Below are 26,822 nucleotides of genomic sequence, written 5' to 3'. Positions count from 1 at the left end.
ATGGCGAGTCTCTCTCTGACGCGCTCAGTTGGGTCTCCGAGCTCACGCTAGCTCCCTGATGCAGGTCCACACGTCGACGCACCCGTCTCCCGCGAGCGACCTCGTCACCTGCGCCCTCTTCTCCCCGCTCGCGACCCACCTCGCCCTCGCGTCGGCCGACCACCACGTGCGCGTCACCACCCAGCACCCAGACTCGCACACCTGGGACCACAACCCGCGAGAGTGGAAGGCCCACGACGGCCCCGTCCTCGCACTCGCCTGGGCCCACCCCTCGTTCGGCAACCTCCTCGCTTCGGGCGGCTCCGACGGCGCCCTCCACCTCTGGCTCGACGACCACCACGACCAGCACCACCACGACCACTCGCACTCGCACTCGCACGGCCGCCCTCCACCCGGCTGGACCTGCACCGCCTCGCTCCTCGACGCCCACGGCACCCTGCGCTCCCTCTCGTTCGCCCCGCCCGAGGCCGGCCTCAAGCTCGCCGCCGTGTCGAGCGACAGCCACCTGCGCGTGTGGGAGTGCCTCGACCCGCTCAACTTGCGCGACTGGCAGCTGCGCGACGACGTCGACCTCGCCGCCCTCCCGCTCTCGCCCTCGAGCGCCGCACCGCTCCATGGCGCACACGGCGAGCTGCGACCGGGCACGGCCGGTGCGCTCGTCGGCTCGGGCGACGGCTTTGGGCTCGCGAGCGGCGTGAGCGCCGCCAGCGGTGCGTCGTCGGCCGGCGTTGGCGCCAGCTCGTCGGCGGGCTCGACTGCAGCGCCGTTCCCCTCGGTCTCGAGCGCATCGAGCGTGTCGGGCACGGGCACCGGTACCGGTGGAGCGGGCGGTGCAGGAGGAGCGAGGGCCGGCGGGACGGTCGAGAGCGACGGCGCGTGGGCCGTCAGCTGGTGCCAGGAGGCGTGGTGGGGCGAGCGCATCGCCGTCAGCAGCGGCACCAACGGGCTCATTCGGGTGCGTCGAGCTGTTCTCCCTCTCTCAGGACGCTCCAGGCGGCCTCCCTGACATTGTATTCCCGCCTGCAGCTGTTCCACTTCCCCTCGTCTTCGTCCTCTTCCTCGTCGTCCGCGCCCTGGCACAACTACCTCAACCTCCTCCCCTCGCGCCCCTTCATCACCTCACGCGCCCCGTCGTCGACCTCGTCCGCCCAGCCAGCCTCGACGCCCACCTCGTCGGCCTTCTCGGTCCCGGGCACGGGCACCTCGTCCACCTCGAGCGACGACCCCGACGCGCCGCACCACGGGCCCGGCTCGCACACGCACACGCCGCCGACGGCCTCGCTCGCGTGGGCCCCGCCCTCGGGCAGGAGCTTCCTCCTCCTGGCCGCCGGCGCGAGGGACGGCCGAGCGCGCGTGTGGAAGGTCGTCCCGCCGCCGCTCGGCGCGCCCTCGTCGGCGTTCGGCTCGGCGGCGACCGACACGCGATCGTCGGCGGCGACGGGCGCGGCGGCGCAGGACGAGGGCGGCGCAGGTGCGGCGGGCGAGTGGGCGGCGCGCCTCGAGGTCGAGCTCGATGCGGCGCCGCCGGCTGAGCGACCAGGGCTCGCGGTCGGCGGTGGTTCAGGTGGGGCAGGTGCGGCGGGTGGGCCAGGAGGAGCGCTCGCGAGCGCGAGGGTCGCGTGGAACGTGACAGGGACGGTGCTCAGCACGAGTGGGGGCGACGACGGGCGGGTCCGGCTGTGGAAGCGTGCGTCCGCCTCTCCCTTTCGATCCTCTCTGCCCGGACCGATACTGACGACCTCGAGCGCGCACAGCCACGTACACGGGCCAATGGCGGCAGCTGGCGGTGCTCGGGACCGAGGACACGCCTGGAGCGACTTGAGAAGGCCGATCTGCCGGCGGCGCGCCGAGCCTTTTCTCGCACCGCAACGAGCGCTCTGCAACGAGAACCATGTCGCGCTCACTGTTCGCGATGGCGAGAGAGGACAGCGGCAGTGCAAAGTCTCGCTCGCTCTGCTCTGCGAGGAAGGACAGCCGGTGCGAGGCGAGCTAGAAGAGCGCGCACGGACCGCTCGCTTTCTCGCTCGAGCGAGCGACGCAGAGAGACGTAGGCAAACGCTCGACTTGCACGCTCACAGAGTTCCGGCACTGCGTAGGTTACTGCATCTTCCTCCATCGCCTCCTCCTACGCTCGAGCCGCCCTCCTCCTTCGCCCTCTCTCCTCGCCGGTCGACAAAGTGCACGAGGCCGACGCTTACGCTCAGCGAGCACGGCGCGCCTCGGCCGCCGCGTTGCCGCCTCGCGCACCCGCTGCGCCGGCTGCCGCACCTGCGCCGCCAGGCTGCTGCACCGAGATGATCGACTCGGAGTAGCGCACAATCTGCGAGACGAGGGCGGCGAGCTGTGTCAGATTCTGCTCTTTGCCACAGCTCGATCGACCGGGAGAGAGGAAGAGGATTGAGGGACGCACGAGCTCCTTGGCGACGTTGACGCCCTTGCGGACGGCGGGCGGGCACTTGGGGCTCGCGGTCGCGTGGTCGATCTGGCCCGAGACCCAGCCGAACGCGGTCCGCGTGGGCGGCGAGAGGTAGTAGCGGAGGCGGAGGAAGTGGGCGAAGAAGAGCGGGGCCAGGAACCTGTTTCGGGCAAGGAAGAGAGCGAGGTTAAGGCCGCCGCAGACTGACGAGAAGGAGGACAACGAGAGGGACGCACGAGTTCTGGAAAGTGATGGCGCCGAGGAGGACGCGACCAAAGACGATGACGACCTCGACAAAGGCGACAAAGAGCATGGCCTTCTCGTAGTTGGCCTTGACCCAGCTCTGCGAGCGCGACGAGAGGGTCAGTACGACAGCTCGACGAGTTCTCCTCCGAGTTGGCGACATTTTCGACAGCTGCGACGCACCTGAATCGTCTTCGAGGCCTTCATGCCCGCCGTCTGAGGCTGCTGCGCCGCCGCCGCCGCCGCACCCTTTGCCGGCGCCGCAGGCGGCTTGGGCAGGACCGAGGTGCGCAGGAACGTCACTGCGGGTAGGACAGGGGTCAATCGTCGACTCTTGGTTGAAGGCGTGGGAGGAGCAGGCGCACAGCAGTGGAAGAGGGAGAAGGTTGCGAACGGGACGAGGGTAATGATGATGGGTTTCTGCGCGTGTGCGGCTCGGGTCAGTGAGGGAAATCGAGGTGGAGAGGCGCAAGGAGGCATGTGCGCACCTGGAGGAACCAGTAGAGGGCGAGGAGGAGGTACTGGACCTGCGGACGTGGATCTCGCTCGAGGTCAGGGGCCGGCCTCGCCTCGGCGCCGACGAGAGAAAGACCTGGGGTGGGGACGCACATTCTCGTCGAGGAGGGCCCGCTGCACGTAGGCGCGGTTGAGCTGCGGGGTGCCGAGCGACTTGTACTGTCGAGGCGGTGAAGCGGGTTCCGCAGTGCCGGTGGGGGAGGGAGGGGGAAGGAGACGACGTCAGCGAGGTCCAGCGCGACGACGGCGGGGAGGGGGAGAGGGGGGAACGCACGACGACGATGCCCCACGACAGCAGTGCGCCAGAGTAGGCGAGCTTGTAGGCGTTGGGCCGCGACGAGAAGGTGACGAGGCCGAGGAGCGAGTAGATCGTTCCGAGGAGGACGACAAAGTGGCCACCTGCACGGCGTGGGTGAGCTCGCGTGCGCTGTGTAGGGGACAGAGGGACGCACCGGCCCAGGCGTAGTGCGGGTAAGAGACCTTGGCCATTGTGACGAGCTGAGGTCGATGATGAGAGCGAGCGCGAGGACGAGGGGGCGGAGAAGCCGAGTCTCTCCTCTTCTCTTCCTCGTCCACCCGCCGCGGTCCTCCCTCGAGGTCACTGCTGGCTGGGCGCCCGAGGGAGACGCGCGAAGGGTCGCTACTCATCGCAGCACCGCACACGGCGAGCTCGCTTCTCGCGGCGCTCGCTTCCCCTCTGTCGGCTGTGGGAAAAGGTTCGCTCCCCTCTCCTCGTCCCCCTCGGCGGCCACGACGAGTGCACAGACTGACTGTTGCGCGTTGCCCGCAGTCCCCGGACCATCGAGTGCCGCTCCTCCAAGCCCGTCTGCAGCCCCCTTTCGACCGCGCCCTCGTCCTTCCTCCAACCTCTCGTCGCCCTTCTCGCGCCCCTCGACAGCACCTCGTTTCCGACCCGCGGGAGAGCCGCCGTCCTTCATCCGACGGAGCTGGGTCGGCAGGGTTTGCTCGGGAGGCCGGGTTCGGCGGGCGGGCAAGGGGACTCGCACGGGACGAGGGTTTCGCCAGGTCGAGGGCGAGGGTGGGGGCTCACGGGGTGCTGTTCTCGCTCGCCGCCGCCCTCTCAAGGAGGGTCACAGGCCGAGTCGACGAGCTCGCCCTTGTCCCCGGAGCTGGCCAAGGTCGGCCGCGTTGCTCGGGCGCCGTCGCTCAAGGCCGTCTCGCCGGGTCGCGCTTCCTCCTCCTCGTGAGCGGGGCAGCACCTCGGCTCGACTCGTCGTGGGCCGTCGACTGTCGTCCTACCCTCTCGTGCAGCGAAGATACGAGCTGCCGGGAGGAGGCGGCGGTGCGGGCGCGTCTGTCGCACGAGCCGAGTCGGGGAGACCTGGGCTCATCGAGTCGGCCGCGCGAGCGTGTCAGTGCGCCCTCGAGCCGGTCGACGACCCGTTCGTCATGCACGCACAGTTATGCGACCGCCTCCCTCGCCCGTGTCCCTCTCAAGGAGGGTGCACGTGCGCGGAAGGTAACGGAATGGGGCTTGCTCTCGCGTCGTCTCCCTCTCCCCCCCCTCTTTCTCTCTCTTTCTCTCTCTTTCTCTCTTTCCCTCTCTGGCGGGGCATGCGTCGCGTGCGACGAGGGACTGCGGCTCGCCCTAGCACACAACGGCGAAGCCGTGCGTCTCCTCTCGCCGCCTCGCCTCTGGCCTCTCGGCGTCTCGGCGCGGCGGCTGTCGAGGGTCGAGCGAGGAGGACGAGAAGGACGAGGACGAGGGACCACACACTGCCAAGGACGATAACCTACACAACAACAACTTGAATTTCTTCAGCATAGGCGCCTTCGCCGGCGTCGGCGATGAGCTCTTTTTAACCCTGAGGCAGTCCCTGTCGTCCCTTCTTTCCTCGTCCTCGAGCGCAATGCAACCTCTTCTTCTCTCTCTCTCTCTGTCTCCCTCACGAGTCGGCGAGCGAGAGTGCGAGTGCGAGAGAGAGAGCGAGAGCTGCGAGGACTTGGGCGCGCGCGAGCCGAAGCCAGCAACCTCCCTCTCGCTCACCTCTCGGGCCTCGGCACCTGCTGCTGCGCTCTCCGCCTGCGATGGACGACGTCCAAGCCCGACTCTTCAAAGAGCTCGACCACTACCTGTCCTTCTTCAAGCGTCGGTGAGCACCCGCTCTGAATCCCTCCCGCCCCCACCTCGACCGAGCTGATCCCGCCTTCCACCGCCTCGCACAGCCAAGAGATCGAGCAGGACTACGTCGACTCGCTCAAGAAGGTACACGCGCTCGCCCCCACCTCCCGGCGTTCCCTCACTGAGCCCCCTCGTCGTCGCGCAGCTCTCGCTCAAGACGGCCCAGGGCGACACTCAGCTCGGCGATGAGTGCGTCCGCCTCTCTCGATCCAGCACCTCCCGCCCCAGATACTGACAGCTCTCCTACGTCCCCGCAGACTACACGCGCAGCTGCCGACGTCTTGGAGGAAGGCGTGGGTCGCCGTCAGGTTGAGCGTCGAGGACGAGGTGCTCGCGCACCGGGGCGCGGCCGATGGGCTCGATCGAGTCGTGCACAAGCTCGCTTCCTTCCGAGACGACCGAGTGCGCCCACCTCTCCCTCCGGTACGGCCAGCGAGCGACCCTTCTGACCTTCCTCGTCGTCGCCAGGAGCGCACCCGTCGGAGAATCCGAGAAGACCTGCGCTCGACCGCCACCGAGTGGGCCGACTACAAGGCGGTCGTCCTCCGCCTCCGCAAGACGTACGAGCGCAAGGTCGAGGAGCTCCAGCACCACGAGGAGGCCGAGGCGATGCGGGACCAGGAGCACTCGTCGGCGCCGGGCCCGAGGACCGAGGCGGGTTGGCCGCCCGAGCACTGGTCGCAGGACACGTTCGTCGCCGGCCGCAGCCGCAGCGACTCGGCCACGTCGTCCAAAGGCGGCGCAGGTGTCAGCGACGCCGAGTCGCCGCCGCCGACCGTCACCTCGCCCGGCCTGTCGTCCCCGTTCTTCGTCTCGGGCGCCACATCGTCCGCCTCGACCCCGTCCGCCTATCGCGACGCGCCAACGGGCAAGCAGAACGTGTTCGAGGCGATCACCAAGCGCGACTGGGCCGGCGAGAAGCACCGGGTCAACTCGATCGTGCGGGCGGTCGGGAGCTTGGCCAAGGGCAACGATCCTGTCGGCGCGCTCGGCCCGTCACGTCAGCGCAGCCGCCAGTACACGAGCAAGCTCAAGCGCGAGGCTGAGCTCGCAGGTGCGCCCCTGTCCTCCTCCCTCGCCCCACCTCCCCCAGCTCGCCGAACCTGACGGCCCGACCTCCTCCAGATCGCGACTATCGGTCGAGCATCTTCCAGCTCGAGACGCTGCGGCTGCAGAAGATGCGCGTACAAACCTCGGCGCGCGAGAGCCTGCGCGAGTTCGTCCTCGACCTCGCGTCGAACCTCAAGGCGGCGTTCACGGCTCGGGTCGACGAGCAGATGGTGCTCGGCCACGTGCAAGGCGCTGTGCGTCTTAGTTCTCTCCTCCTCTGCCTCCCTACCTGACGCAGAACCCCCTTCTGCAGATCGCCGAGCACGTCAAGCCCGAGGTCGACAAGATTGACGCTCAGCAGGACGCGAGCACCTACTTCATCACGGTCCAGGACCAGAGCCCTCCTGATCCTCCCGTCTACTGTGCGCCTCTCGTCTCTCTCTCTCCCTCTCTGTCGAACTTGCGGTGACTGACTTTGCGCTTGAGCCGGCGCAGACGTCAACGCGTTCGTCGGCGAGTGCAAGTCGCTCCTGTTCGGTGTCGGCCTCCAGGACTACCACGCCAAGCACCCGGACCTGCTCGTCCCGCTCATCGTTCAACGGTGGTGCGTCCTGATCCTCTCTTGTCTTCCACGACGAGCGCACGCACTGACCGCCCTCGCGACCTGCAGCGTCGCCAACATCGAGTCGACCGGGCTCGACAGCGAGGGCATCTACCGTGTTCCGGGTGCGTCCCACCTTCCTCTCTCTTAGCCTGAATATGGACGACTCGCTCACGTCCGACCCTGCAGGCAAGCTCGCCAAGATCCAGCAGCTCGTGCACCGCATGGAGAAGGAGGAGGAGGCTTTCGAGTTTGGGCCAGGGGACGAGGTCGCAGCTGTTGCAGGCGTGCTCAAGGTGCGTCGTACGTTCTCGGCACGACACCTCGACCTCTCACTGACTCGGTCCGCCGTGCCCGCAGCTTTACCTCCGCCAACTGCCTACGCCGGTCTTTCCCTTCTCTGCGGCCGAGTACGTCCTCTCGCTCCCCTTCTACATGCTGCGGCACTCGGTGATTGACAGTTGTCCCTGTCTGCAGCCGTCGAGCCTGGACCGCCGAGTTCTCGTCGTCGGCCGAGAGCGCCATCAGCTCGCTCGTCCGCCGCATCCGCCGCCTCTCGCCACCGCAGCAGGCGACGCTCAAGGTCCTGTGCCAGCACCTCGCCAAGATCAGCGAGTACGAGCACGTCAACAAGATGAGCCCGTCCAACCTCGCCCTCATCTTTTCGACCGTCATCTTCGGCGAGGACGAGTCGGCGACGCTCGAGTCGGCCATGAACGGCAGCAAGGTGCGTCTCTCTCTCTCTCTCTCTCCTCGTCCGTGCCACACGGGGCGCCTGGCCAACCTCGCAATGGGGCCTGACGAGCGCGCGCTCACGATCGCGTCTGCCTCGCCTGCAGGACCACGTCATGGAGATCCTCATCCGCCAATGCGCTCCTCTTTTCCGAGACCTGCCTACCCATCCCGTCCAGGCGCCGAGGTCACGCCAAGGGAGCGATCCGAGCGATGCGCCTGCTTCATCGCCCGGCGAGGGCGCCACGGCGCCGCCTCTGCCGCGTCGTCCGCCCGGCGGGACCGACACGATCGCGACGCCTCGCGCGCACAGCCCTCAACGGCTCAGCGTGCACGAGGACGACTCGTCGAGGCCGTCTGGGCAACTCGCTTCCTCCTGTACGTCCCGCTCGTCGTGTCAAAGTCCGAGAGAAACCGTCTCTGACCTCGAATCTTCCACAGCGATGCGCACTTTCGGCTCGGCCGACTCGGTCTATGCCCTCTACGAGCGCGCCACTACGCCTGGCTCGCTGCCCGCCCACCCTCTTGCCTCTACGTCGCCGCCTCCCCACATCTTCCCCCTTCGCTCGTCCGCCGAGCCTGCGCCCACCTCGCGCCCTTCTTCCTCCTCGTCCACCGTCGGAGCTGCCGCCCACCAGGAGCACAGAGCGCGCTCGCCAATGCCTCTCGATCGACCTCTCGCGGCGCCAGACGCCCAGTCGTCGTCGTCGCCGGCCGTCCCGGTGCAGCCGGCGCACGAGCGCTCGCACTCGTTCGGCGAGCCCGACCCTCCTGCGGCTGCAGCACTCGGACGCTACGTGCAGTAGCGCGTGCCGCGCTCCTCGAGCCGGCCCTGCTGTCCATGCTCCTCCAGTTCCCCTCGCGCCCATCTCGCTCGCCGTCGTTGCCTCGCGACCGTTCCTCGCCCTTCCTTTTGCCCTTCCCTTTTCCTCGTTAGACGTTCCGTCCGTATTGTACCTCCATCCTTCTTGTATAGTCGACTCGATGTCATGATGTCTTTCTCTCACTCTCTCGGTCCCGGCTCATCTTTGAGAGACGTAAAAGTACTCGATACGAGGCGAGCCCGCCAGCGGGCAGCGACTGGAACGAGGCGAGGGGTCTACAGGACGGCACAGACAGAGAGAGAATGGCTACATGACGAGGAAACAGGGCGCCGAACCGAGGCGGCGACACGCGAGGCGCCGAGGGAAACAGGAGGACCGTGCGCGAGGAAGAACGAGAGGCGCGCTTCTTCAGGACGAGTGGCGCATGCCCGCACGCAGATGCGTGTGCGAGGCGTGTGTCGTCGCGTTCTTGGCGGGTAAGAAGGACGAGCGGACCCGGACGCACTTGTCGCCGCGACGCGACGGGCGCCAACCTGCGTCGCACGAGAGGACGACGCAGCGGCTCGACTCGCAGCCGACGCTGCGGGCACCGCGGATCTTTGTGCAGTCTGTGCCCTCACCCGTCGAAGCACAGCCCCCGCAAGAGTCGAGCGCCTGGGTCGTGTCGACGCACTCGAAGCCGCCGACGCCCGACATGACGCCCGAGAGCTCGCCATTCGCCTCGAAATGGTGCTTGACGGCCTCGGCGTACGTCCTGCGAGGACGAGCGGCAGATTTGGTAAGCGAGGTGACACAAGGGCAGCGCTCGGAAGATCGAGAAGACGTACGAGGAACCGAGGATGGGGCAGGCCTGCTCGTTCACGGCGGGGCAAAGCTTGCGACGGGGCGCACTCACGCTACGCTTGATGCGTGCATGCTGGCTCGGGTTCAACGAGCAAACTCCTGCGCGAGCAAGGTCGTCAAAAAGGGAGCGCGCGGTCGATTTGAGAAGGTCGAGACGGACCGTCGCCGAGAGTGTAGCCCGGCTCGCAGCATGTCGCCCTGCACTGACCGTGCTCGCACGTCGTCTGCGTCGCGCCAGGAAGAGTGCACTTCTGGCCGCACTTGCCGCTGCAGGTATTTCGAGTCGACGGGTCGGCTGCTGGCCGCAAAAAGACGACGAGTCGAGGAAGAGAGGCTCGAGCGCACCAGTTGTCCGTGTCCGACGACACGTCCCGACACTTGTGGGAGAAGATGTCCCAGTCCCACAGGTCGCCGCACTTGGGCACGCACAGCCACTTTGAGCCTGCAGGTCGAGCGCATCGTCAGCTAGCGATTCTCGCGGGAGGAGAGGGATGCAGCGAGATCTGGCGAGCTCACAGCGGGCGCCGTTCGGGTAGAGGATCGGGAGGAGCGACGCGACGAGCTGACAGTCGCTGTCGGTACCGCACAGCGTCCGCTTCTCGAGGGAGCGCTGGCCCTTGACGAAGCCAGATGTCGACACCGGGTTTTCCTCCACGGTGGACGCGTCCTCGCCTGGCGAGGCGACGCTGGCATGGCTCGTCGTCGAGACGACGGCGGCGATGAACGTAAAGGCGGTAACGAGGGCGAGGACGCGCATGTCGAGCGGGAAAGGCGGGGGAAGAGGAGGGGGCCGTGCGGGCGTGCAACGAGCTCAACGAATGTGGCCGGGCAGGAAGGAATGTGGGTGGCAGGCTCGGAGCGAGCCAGGTAGGATGCAGAGCGAGGAAAGAGAAGCAGCGAGAGCGAGCAAGGGCCACCACCGGCGAGATGCTGTCCGGCGACGTAAGTGGTGGTTCACTGAGCTCGAGTAGCAAGACAAGGACGCCCGAGCAAGGAGCAGTGAGCCAATGACCAGTCGCCACGTCGCACAGGAGACGCGCGACCCTGCCAGGGAGGAGTGAGGGCGGAGACAGCGCTAGCGAAGGATTCGAACTCGCTTGCGTCGAGCGACCGCTCGCCGCCGCTTGCACGCGCACCGGCCGAGCTGCATTCTCCACAGCGGCTTCCTGTCGGCTCTCTGGACGCGCTGTGCCCAGCGACGAGTCCATACACGAGCTGGGGCGAGCTGGAAAACGCTCGAAAGACGAGTGTCTCATCAGGAAGACGAGCACGGCCAGGGGGCGAAACAATATGTTGCAGAGCTGCGGGTGCGAACGCAAAGCCGACAAGGAACAGCGAGTGATGTATGTAAAGCTACACGAGGTGACGGCGACGACGTCGAACGCGCTCGGAGGAAGGGAGGGGAAGAAGGGCGACGGCGTCGACGGGAGGCGACTCGGGCGACCAGCGCCGCTCGTCGAGACAGGGAAAGGGGGGAAGGGTATCTATAGGGCTAGGACAGGATAAAGTGACAGGGAGGAGGTGAAAGGAGGGGAAAGGGGACAGAATCTAGTGCGACGCAGGGAGGGCGTGACGAGCGTGGCGACCGGCGAGGTGATGCCGAGCCGCGTGCGTCCCGTTCGACGACGACCCGGCATGGGTCGGGCGTGCCCGAACGCACTTGTCGCCACGCAGCGAGGGCTTCCACCCAGCCTCGCACGAGAAGACGCGGCACTCGCCGCCCTCGCAGCCAACGCCCTGCACGCCGCGAATCTTGGTGCAGTCCATGCCCTCGCCGGTCGACGCACAGCCGCCGCACGAGTCGAGCGCCGTCGTCGTGTCGAGACACTCGTAGCCGCCCGCGCCGAGCATGACGCCGGAAAACTCGTCGGCGGCCGCAAAGTGGTGCTCGACGGCTTGAGCGTACGAGCTGCGAGGCGAGCAGAGCGAGTCAGTTTCCGACTCGTGAACGAGGTCGTTGCGGAAGAGGACGCACGAGGAGCCGAGGATTGGGCACGCCTGCTCGTTCGCGGCCGGGCAAAGCTTTCTGGGCTGCTCGATCTTGTCCTTCTTGGCGAGACGAGCCTGCGCGCTCGGGTTCTGCTTGACGCAGACACCTGCGAGACAGAGAGTATATGTCAGGAAAGATGCCCCGTAAATGCCTCGTGAGATACGAGAGGCGGCTTGACGCACCCGAGGTGAGCGAGTACCCGGCCGGGCAGGCGGTCGTCACGCACTGCGAGTTCTTGCAGACGCCGGTCGCGCCCGACGGCGAGAACTGACACGCATTGCCGACGCGTCCGCAGTTGGCCGCTGCAGGAGGCAAAGTGCGTGAGCAGGAGGTCCGCAAAGGCGACTTGAGAAGGCCAACTTGAGAAGGTCGACGAACCGTCCGAGGTCGTGTCAGCGGCCGAGCACCGGCCGTTAGTGAGCGTGTACCCGCTCGAGCACTGGGTCGCGTAGCACTGTCCGCTCTTGCATGCGGTGGACGTTGCGCCCGGCAGGTTGCACGTCTGGCCGCATCGACCGCTGCGGAAGGGGCGCGAGCGCACGCGACGAGAGTCAGAGCTGGGCGCAGGACTCGTCGAGGAGAATCTGGGACGCACCAGTTGTACTTGTCTTGCGAGACATCGCGACAGAAGCCGAACAGGACGTCAAAGTCGAAGAGCCCGTCGCAAATCGCCGAGCAGATGCCGTTGCGGCACGTGCCCTTGCCGCCGTTGGCGTAGGTCGTCGGGCAAACGAGGCCGACCCTGCCACTGTAGGAGAGGAGGAAGAGTCGGCGACGGCGTACGGAGGAGGGGACGGGCAAGAGGAGGGGACGCACCAGTTGGTCGCGTCGTTGAGAAGGTCGGCCTTTTGGCAGACGCCCTGCACGAGGACGCTGTCTGAGGCACAGTCGACCGAGCACTGACCTGTCCAGCACTTGGCGACACCGTTCTGGGCCGGGCAGACGCGACCGAGAGCGCCGCAGTTGCTCGCGTCCGTCTGCACGTTGCGGCACGCCTTGGTCGACGGGTCGTACGCCTGCCAGTGGCCAAGAGTCAGGTTTGCTCGACGAGGAAGAGGGAAAGAGAGAGGGGAAGGGTGACGCACGAAGCCGTTGCTGCACGAGATCTTCTCGCACGTCGTGGTCGCCCACCAGAGAAGGCCGCTCGTCCGCGGCAAGAAGCCGTCGGCGCACCTGCTGAGCGAGCACTGGCCCGACGAGCAGCTCGCGATACCATTGTCGTACGCGCACTTGCGACCCTTGCCGCCGCTGCGAGGGAGGAAGAGTCAGGAAAGGGGCTCGAGCGAGGAGGAGGAAGGAAAGAGGGACGCACCAGTTCTCGACGTCCGAGTTGTAGTCGAGCTTCTTGCAGATGCCGCCGAGGAACGAGCAGTCGTCGTTGCAGCCGTCGTACTGGCACTGACCGCTCTTGCACGAGCCGTAGCCGCCGGGGAAGGAACAGCGGTTGCCGATCGAGCCACTGCGCGTGCGAGAGTCAGTGACTGGCTCGGCGAGGACGAGCAGGCTCGAGGAGCGCACCAGTTGTTGACGTCGCTGCCCGTGTTCTGGCACTTGCGCGCCGACAGGTCGAACGCCCAGCCGCTGACGCACGTGCTCGGCTGACACACGCCGCTCGAGCACGTGGCGCCGACGCCGTTTGCCCACGACGTCGGGCACTTGTTGCCGAGGCTGCCGCAGTTCATCATCTGCTCGAGGAGAGGGTCAGATCCTGGTCGGCAGTTGGCGAGGGGAGGGAGAGAAAGAGGGACGCACGTCCGAGGTCGTGTCGATCGTCTTGACGCAGGTGCCGGACGCGAGCGAGAAGCCCGGCAGGCACTCGCGAGCGAAGCACGAGCCCGACACACACTGCGAGCTCTTTGCGTTGGCGACCGAGCACGTCTGGCCGCACTTGCCGCTGCGAGTGGGGGAACAAGGAGGGTCAGCGGCGGCCGAAGAGGAGGACAGATAGAGGTCGTCGTCGACGCACCAGTTCTGCGTGTCAGACGACACGTCCTGGCACTGTCGAGAGCCCCAGTTGAAGTCGAACAGGCTGTTGCAGTACGCCGGCGCGCACTGGCCCGAGATGCACTGCGAGCCGCCGCCGAAGAGCCAGCCCGACGCGCAGCGGTTGCCCTTGACGCCGCTGCGGAGAGAAGAGGTCGAGTCAGGTCGGTGCTCGGGGCGCGAGATGCTGAGACCGAGGCGAGGGTCGCCGCAGGGAAGGCGAGGGTCGGGAGGAAGGGAAGGGTGAGAGGTCACGCACCAGTTGTTGACGTCGCTCGTGTAGTTCGGGGCCGTCTCGCCGAGGCAGATGCCGAGGAAGCAGATCGTGCGCTTGTCCAGGGTGATGTCGGTCGGCGCCGAGACGGGGTTGGCGCCAACCGGGAGGAAGGCGGGCGAGGTCGTCGCCATGGCGACGGCGAGCGAGGCGAGGGTCGCGAGGAGAGCAAAGGCGTGCATCGTCGAGGGTCGTAGGAAGGAAGGGAATAGGCCGTGTGGGCGTGGAAGGTGAGGCGAGGGCGGTCAAAGGAGTGACGAGAGTCGGAAGGGGGAACGGCGCCAGGAAACGGGCGTGGTGGTCGAGGTGGACGGTCGACGGCTCGGCAACGTCGCGCAGGCAGTCGTGCGAGTCCTTGACAGGGCGCAGCGGTGCGCTACAGCTGGTAACGAGGCGAGCGAGCGGTGGGTGCGAAAGAGTCGCTCCTCGCTCTGCAGGCGCCCAGGCGAGAAAGTGGATCGCTTGTCTCGCTCCGTGCGGGCCTGCATAATTGCGAGGGCACGGCGGCCGGCCCCGCCTTTGCATGCACGACGAGACGGCGGCCACAAAGGGGTGAGTCGCTTCGTTGTGGGCAAGCCAGGAGATGAGACAGCGCGGCGAGCCCGTTGTGGCCGTGCTGCCGAGCACCTCTCTCGAGCCAGAGAGAGCTGGGCCGTGCGAGAGCAGAAGCGCTGGTGCAGGTCGTCGCTGCGCGCGTGAGGCGGGAGAGAAGAGAGCCGCCGCCTCTCCTCGCGCTGGCGCTCGCATGCACCTTCCCGCTGACGCGGGTCGACCATTGACTGAGCGTCCGGCGCCGAGATCTGTCCCTCTCCCACGTACGCTGTCTCATCAGCTCGATTGCAAATCGTACTACGGTCGCTCTCGAGTCTCGACCACGCTCTTACTTGCGCTCGAGCCTCGACACGAGAGACTGGGAACGAGCGCAGTGCAGCGCGAGGGAGGGGTTGCAAGTGAACTGAGTGATATGGCTACACAGGGTCGCACTCGGGCGAGGACAAGTAGAGGAGGGGAAAGCGAAGTTGGACACGAGGGAGAGGGCCCGCCAGCGGGAAGAGGGGGGGGGGGAGGGAAAATCACAGGGTAGAGGGGGTATCGAGGCGAGCGCGAGGGGGGGAATGCAAAGGAGGGGATCGTCTAGTGCGACATGGGCATGCCGTGGCGAGCGTGTCGGCCGCTCAGGTGCCGGCGGACGCGGGCGACCTGCTGCGTCCCGTTCGACGCCGCCGCGCCCGCGACTGCGGACCGGTCGTGGCTCGCGCCGTGCGCTCGCACGCACTTGTTGCCCGAGAGGGCCGGGCGCCACCCTGCGGCACAGCTGAAGACGACGCACGCGCCCTGCTCGCAGCCGACGCCGGCGGCGCCGCGGATCTTGGTGCAGTCGACGCCCTCGCCAGTCGACGCACAGCCGCCGCACGAGTCGAGGGCCTCGGCCGTGTTGACGCACTCGTCTGCGAGGTCGAAAAGGTCAGCCGAATGGCGAGGGCGGGGAGCGAGAGAGAGGGCGAGGACGCACATCCTCCCGAGCCGGCCATGACGCCCGACACGTCCTTCTTGCCGTTGGAGAAGTGGTGCGCGACAGCGTCGCCATAGGTCCTGTTGGCGGGAACGCTCGTCAGCTGGACGCTCGACGGGCGAGGGGGACAGAGGGAGAGAGCGGGACGCACGTCGAGCCGAGGATGGGGCACGCGATCTCGTCGGTCGGGCACAGCGTGCGCTGCACAGACTGCTTCTTCTTCTTGCTCGCCTCGACGCCCGAGAACGAGGCAATGGCGGCCAGGGCGACGACGGCGAGGGTGAAGCGCATGTTCGGGACGAGGAAGGTGGGCTGGAACGGGAGGCGGGTGCGGAGGAGGGCGACGTCGAGCGGGCGACCGGCTGGAGCTTGGAGGGTGCTGTGTGAGCGTGTGGGGGGATGCAGGCGTGTGCGTAAAGGAGTGTAGGGCGAGCTGGGCGCAGTCGGAGAGGCGGAAGCTTGAAGAGAGCGAGCGACGTCGCGCCAAAGTCGGGCGGCGGGAGGTCGAGCGGTTCTCGAACAAGCTTCATGGCGAGAGTGCGAGCACCGGGGCCTGCGCTGCATGCGGCCGCGAGGGCGAGGCTGGAGCGTGGCTCAGTCCCGGGAACGGCAAGACCGTGGCGCCAACGAGGCGACGCAACGGGAAGGCGCCGCCGGCAGGAGGGCAGCAAGCCAGGGGGCGGGTGGCTGAGACGCCGAGTCTGACGCAGGCAGGCGGCGAATGCGCCTGCAGCTCGACCCAGACCCTCGGGAGCACAGGCGGCTCCGAGCGAGCGGCACGAGGCGACGGGTCGGACGGAGGAGAGAGAGAGAGGGTGGAGGCCAAGGTATCGGCGAGCTGCTCCGTCACCACCAGCCTGCTCGGGCCCAAGCTGCCACAGAGCTGCAGCACTGCTATGGATCCTGCCACACACCTCGACGTGCCCTACCCTGGCGCCGCCGGTCCTCGTCAAGCGCTCGACCTCTTCCTCCCAGCCTCGGCCGGCCCCGACTCGACCCTCCTCGTCTACGTCCACGGTGCGGCTCGACCTTGCACACGCACGCGTCTACTCGCACAAGGCCCCTGACCGACTCGTCGCACCCTGCAGGCGGCGCGTGGCGATCAGGTGCGCTCCTCGTCCTTCCCCTCGTCGCTCTCCCTCCCAGTCGTTCAACCTCCCTTGCTGACGACCTTTTGTCGCCTCACAGAGTCCAAGAATGACTTTGCCCTCACCTTGATGCCGACCCTCGTTCGGTACACCCACCTCCCCGTCGCCTGCCTCGAGTACCGCCTCGCCCCGACCGACCCGCATCCGGCCCAGGTGCAAGACGTCGTCGCGGGCCTGTCGCTCCTCGCCGGCCCGCTCCTGCCACTCGAGCAAGGCGAGGCCAAATGGCGCCGCGACCGCATTGTCATCGTCGGCCATTCGGCGGGCGCTTTCATGGCCGCCTCGCTCGTCCTCGATCCTCCTCGCCCACCTCCCTCCCCGTCCTTCACCGTCCCGCCCGCCATCCGCCTCGCCATCGCGGGCATCATCTGCGTCGACGGCATCTACGACCTCCCATCCCTCCTCGACGAGTACCCGTCTTACGCCTCGTTCGTGCACGACGCGTTCGGCTCGGACCCGGCCGCCCTCGCGCACGAGTCGCCCGCGCGGTGGAGCGCACACGACGATGAGCGAGGGCGCACAGTACGCGTCGTCGTGCTGCATTCGCGCGCAGACGAGCTCCTGACCTTGCGGCAGCCGAGGGTCTTCGTCCGGCGGCTCAGGGAGCTCTTTGGCCGCGGGCCGGGCGAGCCGAGCGCAGCGGCAGCGGACGAGAAGGTCGGCGACGAGGTCGAGCTCGAGCGGGAACTGCCGAGCAACGTCGAGTGCGACTTTGACTCGCTAAGGACTGGCCACTACGAGGTGGTCAAGGGCGAGGAGCTGGCGAGGGCCGTGCGGGCGCTCGAGGTCCACAACTGGTGAAATGCATGCCATCTCGCTGCGGCCGTCAAGCAGAGAGCGCCGGAGCGAGCGCAGCAGGGCGAGGAACACGTCGTCACGCTGTCGCTCGTAGAGAATCGTCCCAGATTGAGAACTCGTCCTCACAGCTCTCAGCTCGCGCTCGCTCTCGCTCTCTCCCTCGGCGACTCGCGAAGCACACACACAGAGAGAGAGAGAAGAAGAGGTTGCATTGCGCTCGAGGACGAGGAAAAGAGGGACGACAGGGACTGCCTCAGGGTTAAAAAGAGCTCATCGCCGACGCCGGCGAAGGCGCCTATGCTGAAGAAATTCAAGTTGTTGTTGTGTAGTTTATCGTCCTTGGCAGTGTGTGGTCCCTCGTCCTCGTCCTTCTCGTCCTCCTCGCTCGACCCTCGACAGCCGCCGCGCCGAGACGCCGAGAGGCCAGAGGCGAGGCGGCGAGAGGAGACGCACGGCTTCGCCGTTGTGTGCTAGGGCGAGCCGCAGTCCCTCGTCGCACGCGACGCATGCCCCGCCAGAGAGGGAAAGAGAGAAAGAGAGAGAAAGAGAGAGAAAGAGGGGGGGGAGAGGGAGACGACGCGAGAGCAAGCCCCATTCCGTTACCTTCCGCGCACGTGCACCCTCCTTGAGAGGGACACGGGCGAGGGAGGCGGTCGCATAACTGTGCGTGCATGACGAACGGGTCGTCGACCGGCTCGAGGGCGCACTGACACGCTCGCGCGGCCGACTCGATGAGCCCAGGTCTCCCCGACTCGGCTCGTGCGACAGACGCGCCCGCACCGCCGCCTCCTCCCGGCAGCTCGTATCTTCGCTGCACGAGAGGGTAGGACGACAGTCGACGGCCCACGACGAGTCGAGCCGAGGTGCTGCCCCGCTCACGAGGAGGAGGAAGCGCGACCCGGCGAGACGGCCTTGAGCGACGGCGCCCGAGCAACGCGGCCGACCTTGGCCAGCTCCGGGGACAAGGGCGAGCTCGTCGACTCGGCCTGTGACCCTCCTTGAGAGGGCGGCGGCGAGCGAGAACAGCACCCCGTGAGCCCCCACCCTCGCCCTCGACCTGGCGAAACCCTCGTCCCGTGCGAGTCCCCTTGCCCGCCCGCCGACCCCGGCCTCCCGAGCAAACCCTGCCGACCCAGCTCCGCCGGATGAAGGACGGCGGCTTTCCCGCGGGTCGGAAACGAGGTGCTGTCGAGGGGCGCGAGGGGGACGACGAGTGGTCGGAGGAAGGACGAGGGCGCGGTCGAAAGGGGGCTGCAGACGGGCTTGGAGGAGCGGCACTCGATGGTCCGGGGACTGCGGGCAACGCGCAACAGTCAGTCTCTGCACTCGTGGTGGCCGCCGAGGGGGACGAGAAGAGGGGGCGAACCTTTTCCCACAGCCGACAGGGGAAGCGAGCGCCGCGAGAAGCGAGCTCGCCGTGTGCGGTGCTGCGATGAGTAGCGACCCTTCGCGCGTCTCCCTCGGGCGCCCAGCCAGCAGTGACCTCGAGGGAGGACCGCGGCGGGTGGACGAGGAAGAGAGAGAGAGGGAGACTCGCTTGGCGGCACGACGAGCGACTCACTCTCGCGCTCTCGTGCTCTATCGCTCGGCGAGTAACAGGGAAGCACACGAGGTTGCAGATCAGGCGACCAAGGGGTATCCAAAAGGCTGCGTATGGACAAGGGCGGAACGAGGACGGGAGGGAGAGAGGGAGGCAGGAAACCGACGAGCGGAAGCTCAAGCGTCTGCGGGCGGGCGACAGAGAAAGTCAGTCGTGTGGCACATGAGGAGAGAGGGAGAAGGAGAGGAGGACGCACAGTAGCTCGAGCCGGTGAGGAGGTCGTGCAGGTCGGCGAGTTGCTCGGGCGTGAACGCCTTCTGGTCCGTCTCCCAGCTGTCCTGGTGCGAGCGCTTGAAGTCGGCGAGCGTTGCCTTGACGGTCGTCGACAGTGGCGGCGGCGAGGCGGCGTGCTTGGACATGCACTCGATGAGGATCGAGGGGATGAAGGGCGGGACCTCGTAGGGGAACGCCTTGACGAGGGACGAGATGCCGAGGACGGCAGAGTCTGTGCATAGGGGGGCGAGAAAGGTTTCAGTGAGAGGACTAGAGGGAAGGGGCACGGGCACTGGGAAAGAGTGAAAAGAGGACGCACGGCCCGTGACGAGCGCCTCCTGGTACCCTGCGACCTCGTTGCCCTCGGCGTCCCTCCTCTTGGGGATCTTGGTCGCACGCAGCGTGTCCATGAAGCGCTTGATGAGCGACACGATGGCGCTGCGCTGCGAGCAGCGCACGATGCCCGACAAGGTCGAAGCGGCCGCCTCACGGACCTCGATCTTGGGGTCGCGCAAGAGGTCGCACAGCTGGTCCATGAGCTCGGCGATGACGGCGTCGTCGAGGTAGAAGAGGTGGTGGTAGAAGAAGACTGTGTGCAGGGCGCCGAGTCAGTCTCGGCAGCGGTGCGGGAGGAGAAGAGGGAGAGGGAGACGCACCTTGAAGCGGGAGGAGGACGTCGAGCCGGACGCGCCAGCTCTCCGAGTCGCGCAGGAGGCCGATGAACTGCTGCATGAGGGGGCGGACGAGGTGCTGCGGGAACTGGAGCGCCGCACAGGCGAGCAGGACGCGGCCGGCCATGCGAGAGAGTTCCTGCGGGCCCCGAGAAATGTCTATAACGGATTGACGACGAGGAGGGAAGGGAGACGAGGGAGAGGCAGGGCGCACCTGGTTATCGGTGCTCTCCTGCATGCGCAGGAACTCGGGGAGGAGCTTGGTGATGAACGGGAACGCCGAGCTCGTGCGGACCTCGCTGATCGAGCCCCAGATCCAGGTCAGGATCGTCATGCTCGCCTTGTCGTACTGCGACGTGCCCTCGCTCGCCGGCTTGCGCTCGAGGCGCCACTGGGCGAGCTGACGACCAAAGTCGTCGATGCGGGCCTCGTACGTCGCGTCGACGCTGACGAGGCTGCGACGGGCGTGCGGGTGCTGGGCGTCGCGGATGAACTCGTCGACCGAGCCGTAGCTTGGGTGCAGGCGCAACTCGGACAGGACGCGCAGGTTGTCGGCGACGGCGCCACGCACCTCCTGGTACGGGTGGGCGATGTTGGCCGAGTACATCTCGAGGTACTGCGACGCCCAGGGCGAGAAGTGCCAGCCGAGCGCCTTCATGGCGGTACCGACGACTGCGTGCGAGGAGGAGAGAGCGTGAGTGGCTGCTCGTCGACGTCCCGATAGAGAGAGGGAAAGAGGGAGGGAGAGAGGGAGGAGGCGACGACGCACGGTCCTGCTGCTTCGAGACGTTGAACGCCTCGGTCGACTCCTCGTCGATCTTGAGCGAGGTGAGGTAGTCGACGAGCGGCTGATTGCGGCGAGGATCGCGACCCGACAGGATGTACTCGGCGCACATCTCCCAGACGGTCTGCGTCTCGGGCGTGACGCCGGAGAAGATGCTCGGGAGCTTGGGCGTGAGCCAGGCCCAGAGCGCGCGCTGCTTCTTGAGCGACCAGTGCTTGCTGCCGCGAACGATGCCTGTATGGGGCGACGCAAGTCAGTTTTGCTCTCGCGCGCTCGAGCCTCGAGAGAGGAGAGAGCGAGGACGGACCGGCGATGAGCTCGCCTGCAGCACGCTGCTTGTGCCGGTCGCTCTTGTCGGCGACGAGGTTGTCGATCGCGGGCAGGACCCACTCGCACGCCGCGTCCTCGAACACCTGGAAGATCGACTTGATGACCATGCACACGTCGGCCGCGAGGTACTGCAAAGGGGAGGGAGCGAGATTGTCAGACCGGGCCGTGTGCGTCGAAAGGGAGAGAGGGAGAGAGGGAGAGAGGGAGAGAGGAAGAGAGGGAGAGAGGGAGAGAGGGACGCACGTCGACCGTCTTCTCCATCGAGAGGTGCGAGATGAACGTCTCCCACCACGACGGCTGGATGATGATGTCGCGCAGGAGCGCCAACGTGTCGGCCGAGCTCTCGTCCCACGTGAACACGGAGCCGTCCTCGGGCGGCACGTCGTAAAGCTCGACCGAGTCGCCCCAGACGAGCCACCCGGTCGACGCCTTGTCGCTCAACTTGGTGTCCTTGGTCATCGGCTCGGAGAAGCTGGCGATGAACTTGTCGGTGAAGTCGGCCGGGAGGGGATGCGGGAGCTCGGTCTTGTGCTTGAGCGGGTTGGACGTCTTCTGGAGGAGGAGGTCCTCGCCCGACGCCCCGCAGGTCGTCCGGAGCTTGATGAAGTGGAGGAGCTTGGTGAGGGCGAGCATGGCGTGCGTGCGCTGGTTCGGCAGCTCCGAGATGAGCTGCTTGGCCATGTAGCCGGCGACGTTGGCGCGCTGCGGCTGGTCGCGGCGGATCATGGCGCGCACGAGGCGGATGCAGATGAGGACGTAGCGGTGGTGGGTCGACGGGTCGGCGGCGAGCTTAAGGAGCTCGGGCAGCTGCGACGGGACGGTGAGAGAGGGTCAGGGACGGGGCAAAGACTAGTGAGAGAGGGAGAGGTGGGCGCACGAGCTCGTCGTAGGCGGCATTCTTCTGGTCGGTGCGCTCGCGCGCTTTTGCCGCGACACGGGCGACGAGGTCCTTGTTCTCGGGCACGGCAATCAGGTTCTCGATCGAGTCGGCTGCGCGCTGCAGGGCCTGCGAGTCGACCGAGCTCTTGAGCGTGCTCGGCTCGCCGAGGCGGATGATGAAGTCGTGCGTGACGGTGCGGACGAGCGCCTGGACCGAGGGCCGCTCCTGGTGCTGGCACCCGAGCAGAGCGCGCAGGTAGTCGGGGCCGACGGTCCACCACAGGATAGCGAGGTTCTGCGTCGCCTTGCTGCCGAGGACGTAGAGCGCGCCCTTCATAACGTCGTGGTCGGTGCCGGCTGCGGACGAGGAAGCGAGTTTAGCGGCTGCTCGGGGAGGAGGGGAGAGAGAGAGAGGGAGAGAGTGGGCTCGACGCACGCTTGAGGGCGTTGAAGAGGCGAGGGTAGATGAGCATGCGCGTGCCGTCAAAGTATCGGACTGTGGCGAGGCGAGGGAGAAGAGGGTGAGCACGATGATCGGCCTGGGCCTGGGCGAGGACGAGAGACGATGTGACTCACTGATCGAGTCGAGGCCCTTCTGCGCCGAGCGGCGGACCTGGAGGTAGACGCTGAGCGACAGCTCGCACATGTCGTGGATGAGGAGGTCGTCGAGCTTGGTGCGGCGGCGGTACAGGCTGTTGAGGCGCAGGCGCGACGCGTGGTACAGGCCCGCACGACGGACCCACACGAAGCGCGGGAACAGCTTCTGGTTGCGCGACACGCGCGAGATGTTGAGCGCAAAGTCGTACGACTTCTTGACCGAGCCGTGGTTGGACGAGTCGCACGGGTAGTCGAGCTCGAGGACCCGGATCGACGCGATGACCATCTTGATACAGTCGATCGTGTCCTGCTGCTGCGTCGACTTGAGCGTCTGGACGGCCTTGTGGAGGAACTGGCCGGCCCGCATGCGCAGGTCGGCGACGAACTGGTGGCGAGCGTCTTGAGGGTCCGACAGCGGGAAGCCGGCGTTGCACGTCGGCAGGTGGTCGATGAACTCGGGAACCTCGTCACTGCGGGAAGAAGTTGCCGTCAGGGTCGGCGGGAGGAGGAGAAGGGTTGACGGCGAGGAGGGACGACGCACCCGGCGTCGCTCGCGACCTCGCCAGGCGTCGACGGCGGCGGCATGAAGGCGATGCTCGAAATACCAGACAGGGCCGAGCGAACGACGTTGCAGAACTGCGCGGTCGACGAAGGTCAGTCGACGGTCGTCTCGGCTCGAGCGGGGAGGACGAGGGCGTACCCGGCAAAAGTCGTTGATCCACTCGGACGTTCGGACCTTGCCGTCGACGAGTGGCTCGTTGAGGAGCTGATCGAGCTTGTCCAGGAGCGGGACGACGATGTCGCGCAGGAGCTCGAGCACAAAGTCGATCTCGGCCGGCGACGCGACGTGCCACTCGACCTTGACGTCCTTGACGTCGTACACCTTGCCCCACGACTCGTGCGAGCGCTTGCGGAACTCTGTGAGGGGATCGAGGTGGGGCGTCAGGTCAGGTCGTCGGCGGGAAGGGGGAACAGGCTGAAGGAGGGACGCACCCGGGTCGTACCACTCGTCGCTGTTGACCGAGCGGTAGTCGCGCACCCACGTGTTGGTGAGCGTCATGAGCGTGATGGCGAGGACGCGTGCCGTCGTTGTGTAGCCGCGCTCGCTCTTGCAGTGCTCGATCATGGTCTGGACGAGCGCCTTGAGCTCCTTCTTGTACTCGAGGATCTGCGCGCGCCGCACGGGTCGGATGAGCAATGACGCGAGGAGGAAAAGGGAGAGAGAGCGAGAGGAGAGGGACGAGGACGCACCTGCTCGCCGGCGTTGGCCATGCAGCCCGTCAGGAGGCCGATCCACCAGTTGAGGGTCGTGTCGCTCTCGATCGCGTGGTCGGTCCTCGTGCTCCTCGTGCTGCCGGCGCCGCTCTCGAGCTCTTGACGGATGCGGCGGTCGCACAGGTGGAAGAACTTGTCGAGCGTCTTGACCGTGTCGGCCCGGGCGAAGCACGAGACGAGCTGCGACGTGACGCGCGCCGAGTTGGTGCGCACGCTCGAGGTCGCCTCCTGGTAGACGATGTCGAGGGCGAGGTCGAACAGCGAGGGCGAGAGCTGGCTGCAGACAAAGTCGCACGTCGCCTGCGGACGCCGAGGCAAAAGAGTGTCAATTTGGGAAGGTCGAGCGGGCAGGCGACAGGGCGAGAGGACGGACGACGCACGATGAGGGTCTGCGTCATCTGGTCCTCCATCTTGCCGCCGTTCCGGCTGCCCTTGCCCGGCTCGGGGAGCGCCTCGAACACGGCGAGCACGCCTCGGAAGAAGCTCGAGACCCAGTCCGGGATCCCGGCCGTCATCGTGCGCACGGCGTCGTCCTCCTCCTGCCTCGAGGGCTTGGGCTCGCCGTCCTCGCCGAGCTCGATGTCCGGAACGCTCGCCGCCGCCGCCGCCGCCGCGTCGAGCTCCATGCCGTACTCGCCGAAGCCGCCGCCGCCCGAGCCCATGTCGAGCGCCGTGAGGTCGTCGAGGACGACCTGCGAGCACGCCTGGAGGACGAACATGCCCGTCGCCATCGTCTTGATCGGGTCGTTGACGTCGAGGCCGGGGAGACACAGGTCGAGGAGCGGGACGAGGTGCTTGGCGCCGGCAGGGTAGTTGTCGCGGCGCAGGAGGGCGGGCGAGATGGTCGACAGGGCCGTGATGCACGACCGCGTGCGGTCCGTCTCGGTGAGCGTCTCGAGGGCCGGGTAGGCGCGCTCGAGGATGGACGGGAGGACGAGGTCGGGCTCGAGGAGGGCCATCGTCTTGAGCGCGGCCTGCGCGTTGGCGATCGTGATGGCGTCGCGCGAGAACATGCTGAGGAGGGCGACCGTGCGCATCGTCTTGACGAACTCGCGGCGGATGTCGGGCGTGAGGCGCCACTCGAGCGGCGTGCGGCAGTCGTCGCGCTGCTCCTCGGTGTGACGCTTGAAGAACTCCCACGTGAGGGTCTGCAGGAAGCGCCCGAGGAGCGGCGCCCACCGGCCGTAGTTGGACGGGTGGAAGTAGCCCTCGGTCGCCTGGATGAGCTTGGCGAGCGCGTCGAGCGCCTTGGACCCGGCGAGGTAGGTGCGCTCCTTCTTGATGCCGAGGGGCGCGCCGAGCAGGCCGTTGCCGCCGGCCGACGTGGACGACGAGGACGGGACCTTGGCGCTCGCGCTCGAACGGGCGCCGGGTGGCGGCGGCGAGGCGGCCCGGGAGGGCGCCTTGGACCCGAACGGGGTCGCGCCCTGCGGGACGGCGTCCGCCGCCATCGAGTAGACGATGACGGCGGCGAACGAGCCGAGCTTCTCGGTCGGACGCTTCATGGCGAGCGCGACGCCGGTCGCCTGCTGGTCCTGCGTCGCAAAGTCGGACGCGGCGACGCCGGATGCGCCGGCTTTCGTGCCGCCGCCGACAGGAACGCCTGCGAGGGATCGAGCGGGTCAGGCTCAGGCCGACCGGCGGCAGAAGAGGAAGGAGAGAGAGGGACGCACCCATCGCCCGCAGGCACTTGGTCATGATGAACGCGAACTGCTGCTCGGTGAAGATGCCGACGTCCTTGCGGATGCCCCGCCACTTGGGCACGGCTGGCGCGCCGCCCGGGGTCGTCAGGCCCTCCTCCATGCCGAAGATGTAGGCCGGGACGCCCGCCTTGCGGTGCGAGTAGGCGTGCTCCTCGAGCAAGTCCTCGACCCGGGTCGCCGCCGCCGCGTCCTCGTCCTCGCCCGACTCGCCGACGAACTCGCCGGCGTCCTTGACCATCTGGCGCAGCTCGTCGACGATGTCCGGGTGCGACGTGCGCGGGTCCATGTGGAGGACGGCGAGGCGCTCGACAAAGTCGAGCCACTGCTCGTCGTGGATGTCGGACGAGAAGGCCTCCCACAGGCGAAACACGGCGGGCAGGTAGTACTGCGGGTGCGACACGGGGAGGAAGTGGGTGCAGAACGCCTGGGTCGCGACGATGCTGTTGAGGTTGGGCGAGAGGCGAGGGAGGAAGGTGGCGAGCATGGCCGGGATCTCGTGTGGCGGGAAGAACCGCTGCGAGTACTCGACGAGCGACAGGAGGGTGGTCGAGAGGTTGGTGATGCCCGTCTTTCGCTGCTTGGGGAAGAGCTCCTTCTCGAGGATGGCGTAGACCGGGCGCCACGGGAGCTGAAGGTCGCTGATGTCGATCTTCTTCTTGGGCTCGAGGAGGACGATCGCCTGGTTGACGGCGATGTCGACGAGGCGGGCGTCGAGACCGGGCAGGACCGACAGCTCGAAGTACAGGCGGGCGAGCTTGGCGCGCAACTCGCGCTTGATCGGGTACTTGAGCGACAGCCAACACTCGAGCCGGTGGTTCCACTCTGCGATGGGGCGAGGCACGACGTCAGGGACCCTCGTTTCGGCATGACGAGGAGAAAAGATGCGGCGTACGGACGAAGCCGACATCGCTGCAGAGGGAGAGGGGAACGGGAGGTGTCAGCTCGGGACGAGTGGGACGAGGCGAGGCGAGGAGGAAAGGGGACGCACTAGTCCTTGGCGCGCACACAGTCGACGAGCCGACGCACGATCTCGTCGAGCTTGGCGTCCATCTCGTCGAGGCTCTCGGTCGGGTACGGGAGCGAGTTCTGGTAGTCGAGCTGCTCGGCGCGGGGCTTCTCCCTCGGCGTGCGCAGGCGGCGGCGCTTCTTGGGCACCTGCTGCGGCGACAGGGGCTTGCTCCGGCCGGCTGCATCGAAAGGATTGGCGCGCTCGACCGAGGGCGACGGGGTGCCGGGGAGGTGGAGCTCCTCGAAGTCGGACGCGTCGTCGAAGTCGTCGACGGGCTCCTGCTCGGGCGAGTCGATCTGGATGGCGTCGTCCTCCACTGCAGGGTGCGGCAGAGGTCAGGCCCGGCTTGATCGACCACAGACCGCGAGGAGGGGGGCGGGTGCTCGACGGCAGCGGCGATGAGAGCTCGTGCACGCCGCGACGACCGCTCGCCGGGGTGCGCGACACCTCGCCGTGCACACGAGTGGAAAGGGAAGGCTCACTGGGGCTAGAGTCGCCGGGCGATGCGGTGTGCGAGCTGGAATTGACGAGTGCGCGCATCGTAAGCGTTGGCGGTCGAGGAACGGGAAGGGCTGAGAGAGAGAGAGGACGGGGCGACGCACTGTTGCGAGAACGGTGTGGGGGTCCCAGGCGAGCCTCGTAAGCGTGCGAGGCCACGCAAGCTTGTCGGGAGGTGGGGAGCGACGA

At 67.2% G+C, this 26,822-nt stretch overlaps 8 protein-coding genes across 8 annotated transcripts; 3 read left to right on the top strand and 5 right to left on the bottom strand.

The window, feature by feature from the left end:
• Positions 1 to 58: 58 nt before the first annotated feature.
• Positions 59 to 1,909, top strand: RHOBADRAFT_52131 (uncharacterized protein; the record flags this gene model as incomplete). The annotated part of the gene is made up of 3 exons (XM_018416182.1): positions 59 to 955; positions 1,027 to 1,687; positions 1,755 to 1,909. 3 exons carry the CDS (start codon positions 59 to 61, stop codon positions 1,820 to 1,822), a joined length of 1,626 nt encoding a protein of 541 aa, XP_018273239.1. The 3' UTR covers positions 1,823 to 1,909.
• Positions 1,910 to 2,200: 291 nt separating this feature from the next.
• RHOBADRAFT_42401 (uncharacterized protein) lies at positions 2,201 to 3,664 on the bottom strand (the record flags this gene model as incomplete). Its single annotated transcript, XM_018414056.1, has 9 exons — positions 2,201 to 2,320; positions 2,411 to 2,576; positions 2,653 to 2,759; positions 2,843 to 2,961; positions 3,025 to 3,079; positions 3,148 to 3,186; positions 3,269 to 3,334; positions 3,450 to 3,574; positions 3,628 to 3,664. The coding sequence occupies 9 exons, from the start codon at positions 3,662 to 3,664 to the stop codon at positions 2,201 to 2,203; spliced, it is 834 nt and encodes a 277-aa protein (XP_018273238.1).
• A 1,541-nt stretch (positions 3,665 to 5,205) lies between these two features.
• RHOBADRAFT_52129 (uncharacterized protein) lies at positions 5,206 to 8,709 on the top strand. The gene is made up of 14 exons (XM_018416181.1): positions 5,206 to 5,289; positions 5,363 to 5,402; positions 5,464 to 5,507; positions 5,576 to 5,720; positions 5,787 to 6,372; positions 6,444 to 6,622; positions 6,682 to 6,790; positions 6,864 to 6,972; positions 7,039 to 7,094; positions 7,159 to 7,265; positions 7,330 to 7,379; positions 7,447 to 7,696; positions 7,809 to 8,079; positions 8,143 to 8,709. Exons 1-14 carry the CDS (start codon positions 5,225 to 5,227, stop codon positions 8,505 to 8,507), a joined length of 2,376 nt encoding a protein of 791 aa, XP_018273237.1. The 5' UTR covers positions 5,206 to 5,224; the 3' UTR covers positions 8,508 to 8,709.
• A 224-nt stretch (positions 8,710 to 8,933) lies between these two features.
• On the bottom strand, positions 8,934 to 10,125 carry RHOBADRAFT_42399 (uncharacterized protein; the record flags this gene model as incomplete). Its single annotated transcript, XM_018414055.1, has 6 exons — positions 8,934 to 9,105; positions 9,199 to 9,279; positions 9,353 to 9,467; positions 9,529 to 9,635; positions 9,714 to 9,810; positions 9,885 to 10,125. The coding sequence occupies 6 exons, from the start codon at positions 10,123 to 10,125 to the stop codon at positions 8,934 to 8,936; spliced, it is 813 nt and encodes a 270-aa protein (XP_018273236.1).
• An 896-nt stretch (positions 10,126 to 11,021) lies between these two features.
• RHOBADRAFT_8526 (uncharacterized protein) lies at positions 11,022 to 11,174 on the bottom strand (the record flags this gene model as incomplete). Its single annotated transcript, XM_018419221.1, has 1 exon — positions 11,022 to 11,174. A coding segment is annotated over one exon (153 nt), but the record flags the coding sequence as incomplete, so codon positions are not given.
• A 3,710-nt stretch (positions 11,175 to 14,884) lies between these two features.
• Positions 14,885 to 15,043, bottom strand: RHOBADRAFT_317 (uncharacterized protein; the record flags this gene model as incomplete). The annotated part of the gene is made up of 1 exon (XM_018412986.1): positions 14,885 to 15,043. A coding segment is annotated over one exon (159 nt), but the record flags the coding sequence as incomplete, so codon positions are not given.
• An 850-nt stretch (positions 15,044 to 15,893) lies between these two features.
• On the top strand, positions 15,894 to 17,096 carry RHOBADRAFT_52127 (uncharacterized protein). The gene is made up of 3 exons (XM_018416180.1): positions 15,894 to 16,145; positions 16,217 to 16,234; positions 16,317 to 17,096. Exons 1-3 carry the CDS (start codon positions 16,025 to 16,027, stop codon positions 17,075 to 17,077), a joined length of 900 nt encoding a protein of 299 aa, XP_018273233.1. The 5' UTR covers positions 15,894 to 16,024; the 3' UTR covers positions 17,078 to 17,096.
• A 1,572-nt stretch (positions 17,097 to 18,668) lies between these two features.
• RHOBADRAFT_25084 (uncharacterized protein) lies at positions 18,669 to 26,449 on the bottom strand. Its single transcript, XM_018412666.1, has 21 exons — positions 26,342 to 26,449; positions 26,115 to 26,269; positions 26,019 to 26,035; positions 25,097 to 25,948; positions 24,767 to 25,026; positions 23,804 to 24,694; positions 23,400 to 23,723; positions 23,142 to 23,316; positions 22,849 to 23,066; positions 22,690 to 22,784; positions 22,128 to 22,618; positions 21,988 to 22,047; positions 21,550 to 21,908; positions 20,916 to 21,479; positions 20,650 to 20,800; positions 20,328 to 20,576; positions 19,773 to 20,230; positions 19,544 to 19,697; positions 19,207 to 19,476; positions 18,871 to 19,119; positions 18,669 to 18,798 (listed from the first exon to the last, which is right to left on the bottom strand). The coding sequence occupies exons 2-21, from the start codon at positions 26,174 to 26,176 to the stop codon at positions 18,791 to 18,793; spliced, it is 5,907 nt and encodes a 1,968-aa protein (XP_018273232.1). The 5' UTR covers positions 26,177 to 26,269; positions 26,342 to 26,449; the 3' UTR covers positions 18,669 to 18,790.
• Positions 26,450 to 26,822: the final 373 nt, after the last annotated feature.

Source organism: Rhodotorula graminis (assembly GCF_001329695.1).
Source record: "Rhodotorula graminis WP1 unplaced genomic scaffold RHOBAscaffold_3, whole genome shotgun sequence".
Lineage (NCBI taxonomy): Eukaryota > Fungi > Basidiomycota > Microbotryomycetes > Sporidiobolales > Sporidiobolaceae > Rhodotorula > Rhodotorula graminis.
Note: the sequence above shows the minus strand (reverse complement) of the source record. Positions and strands in the feature narration are given on the sequence as shown.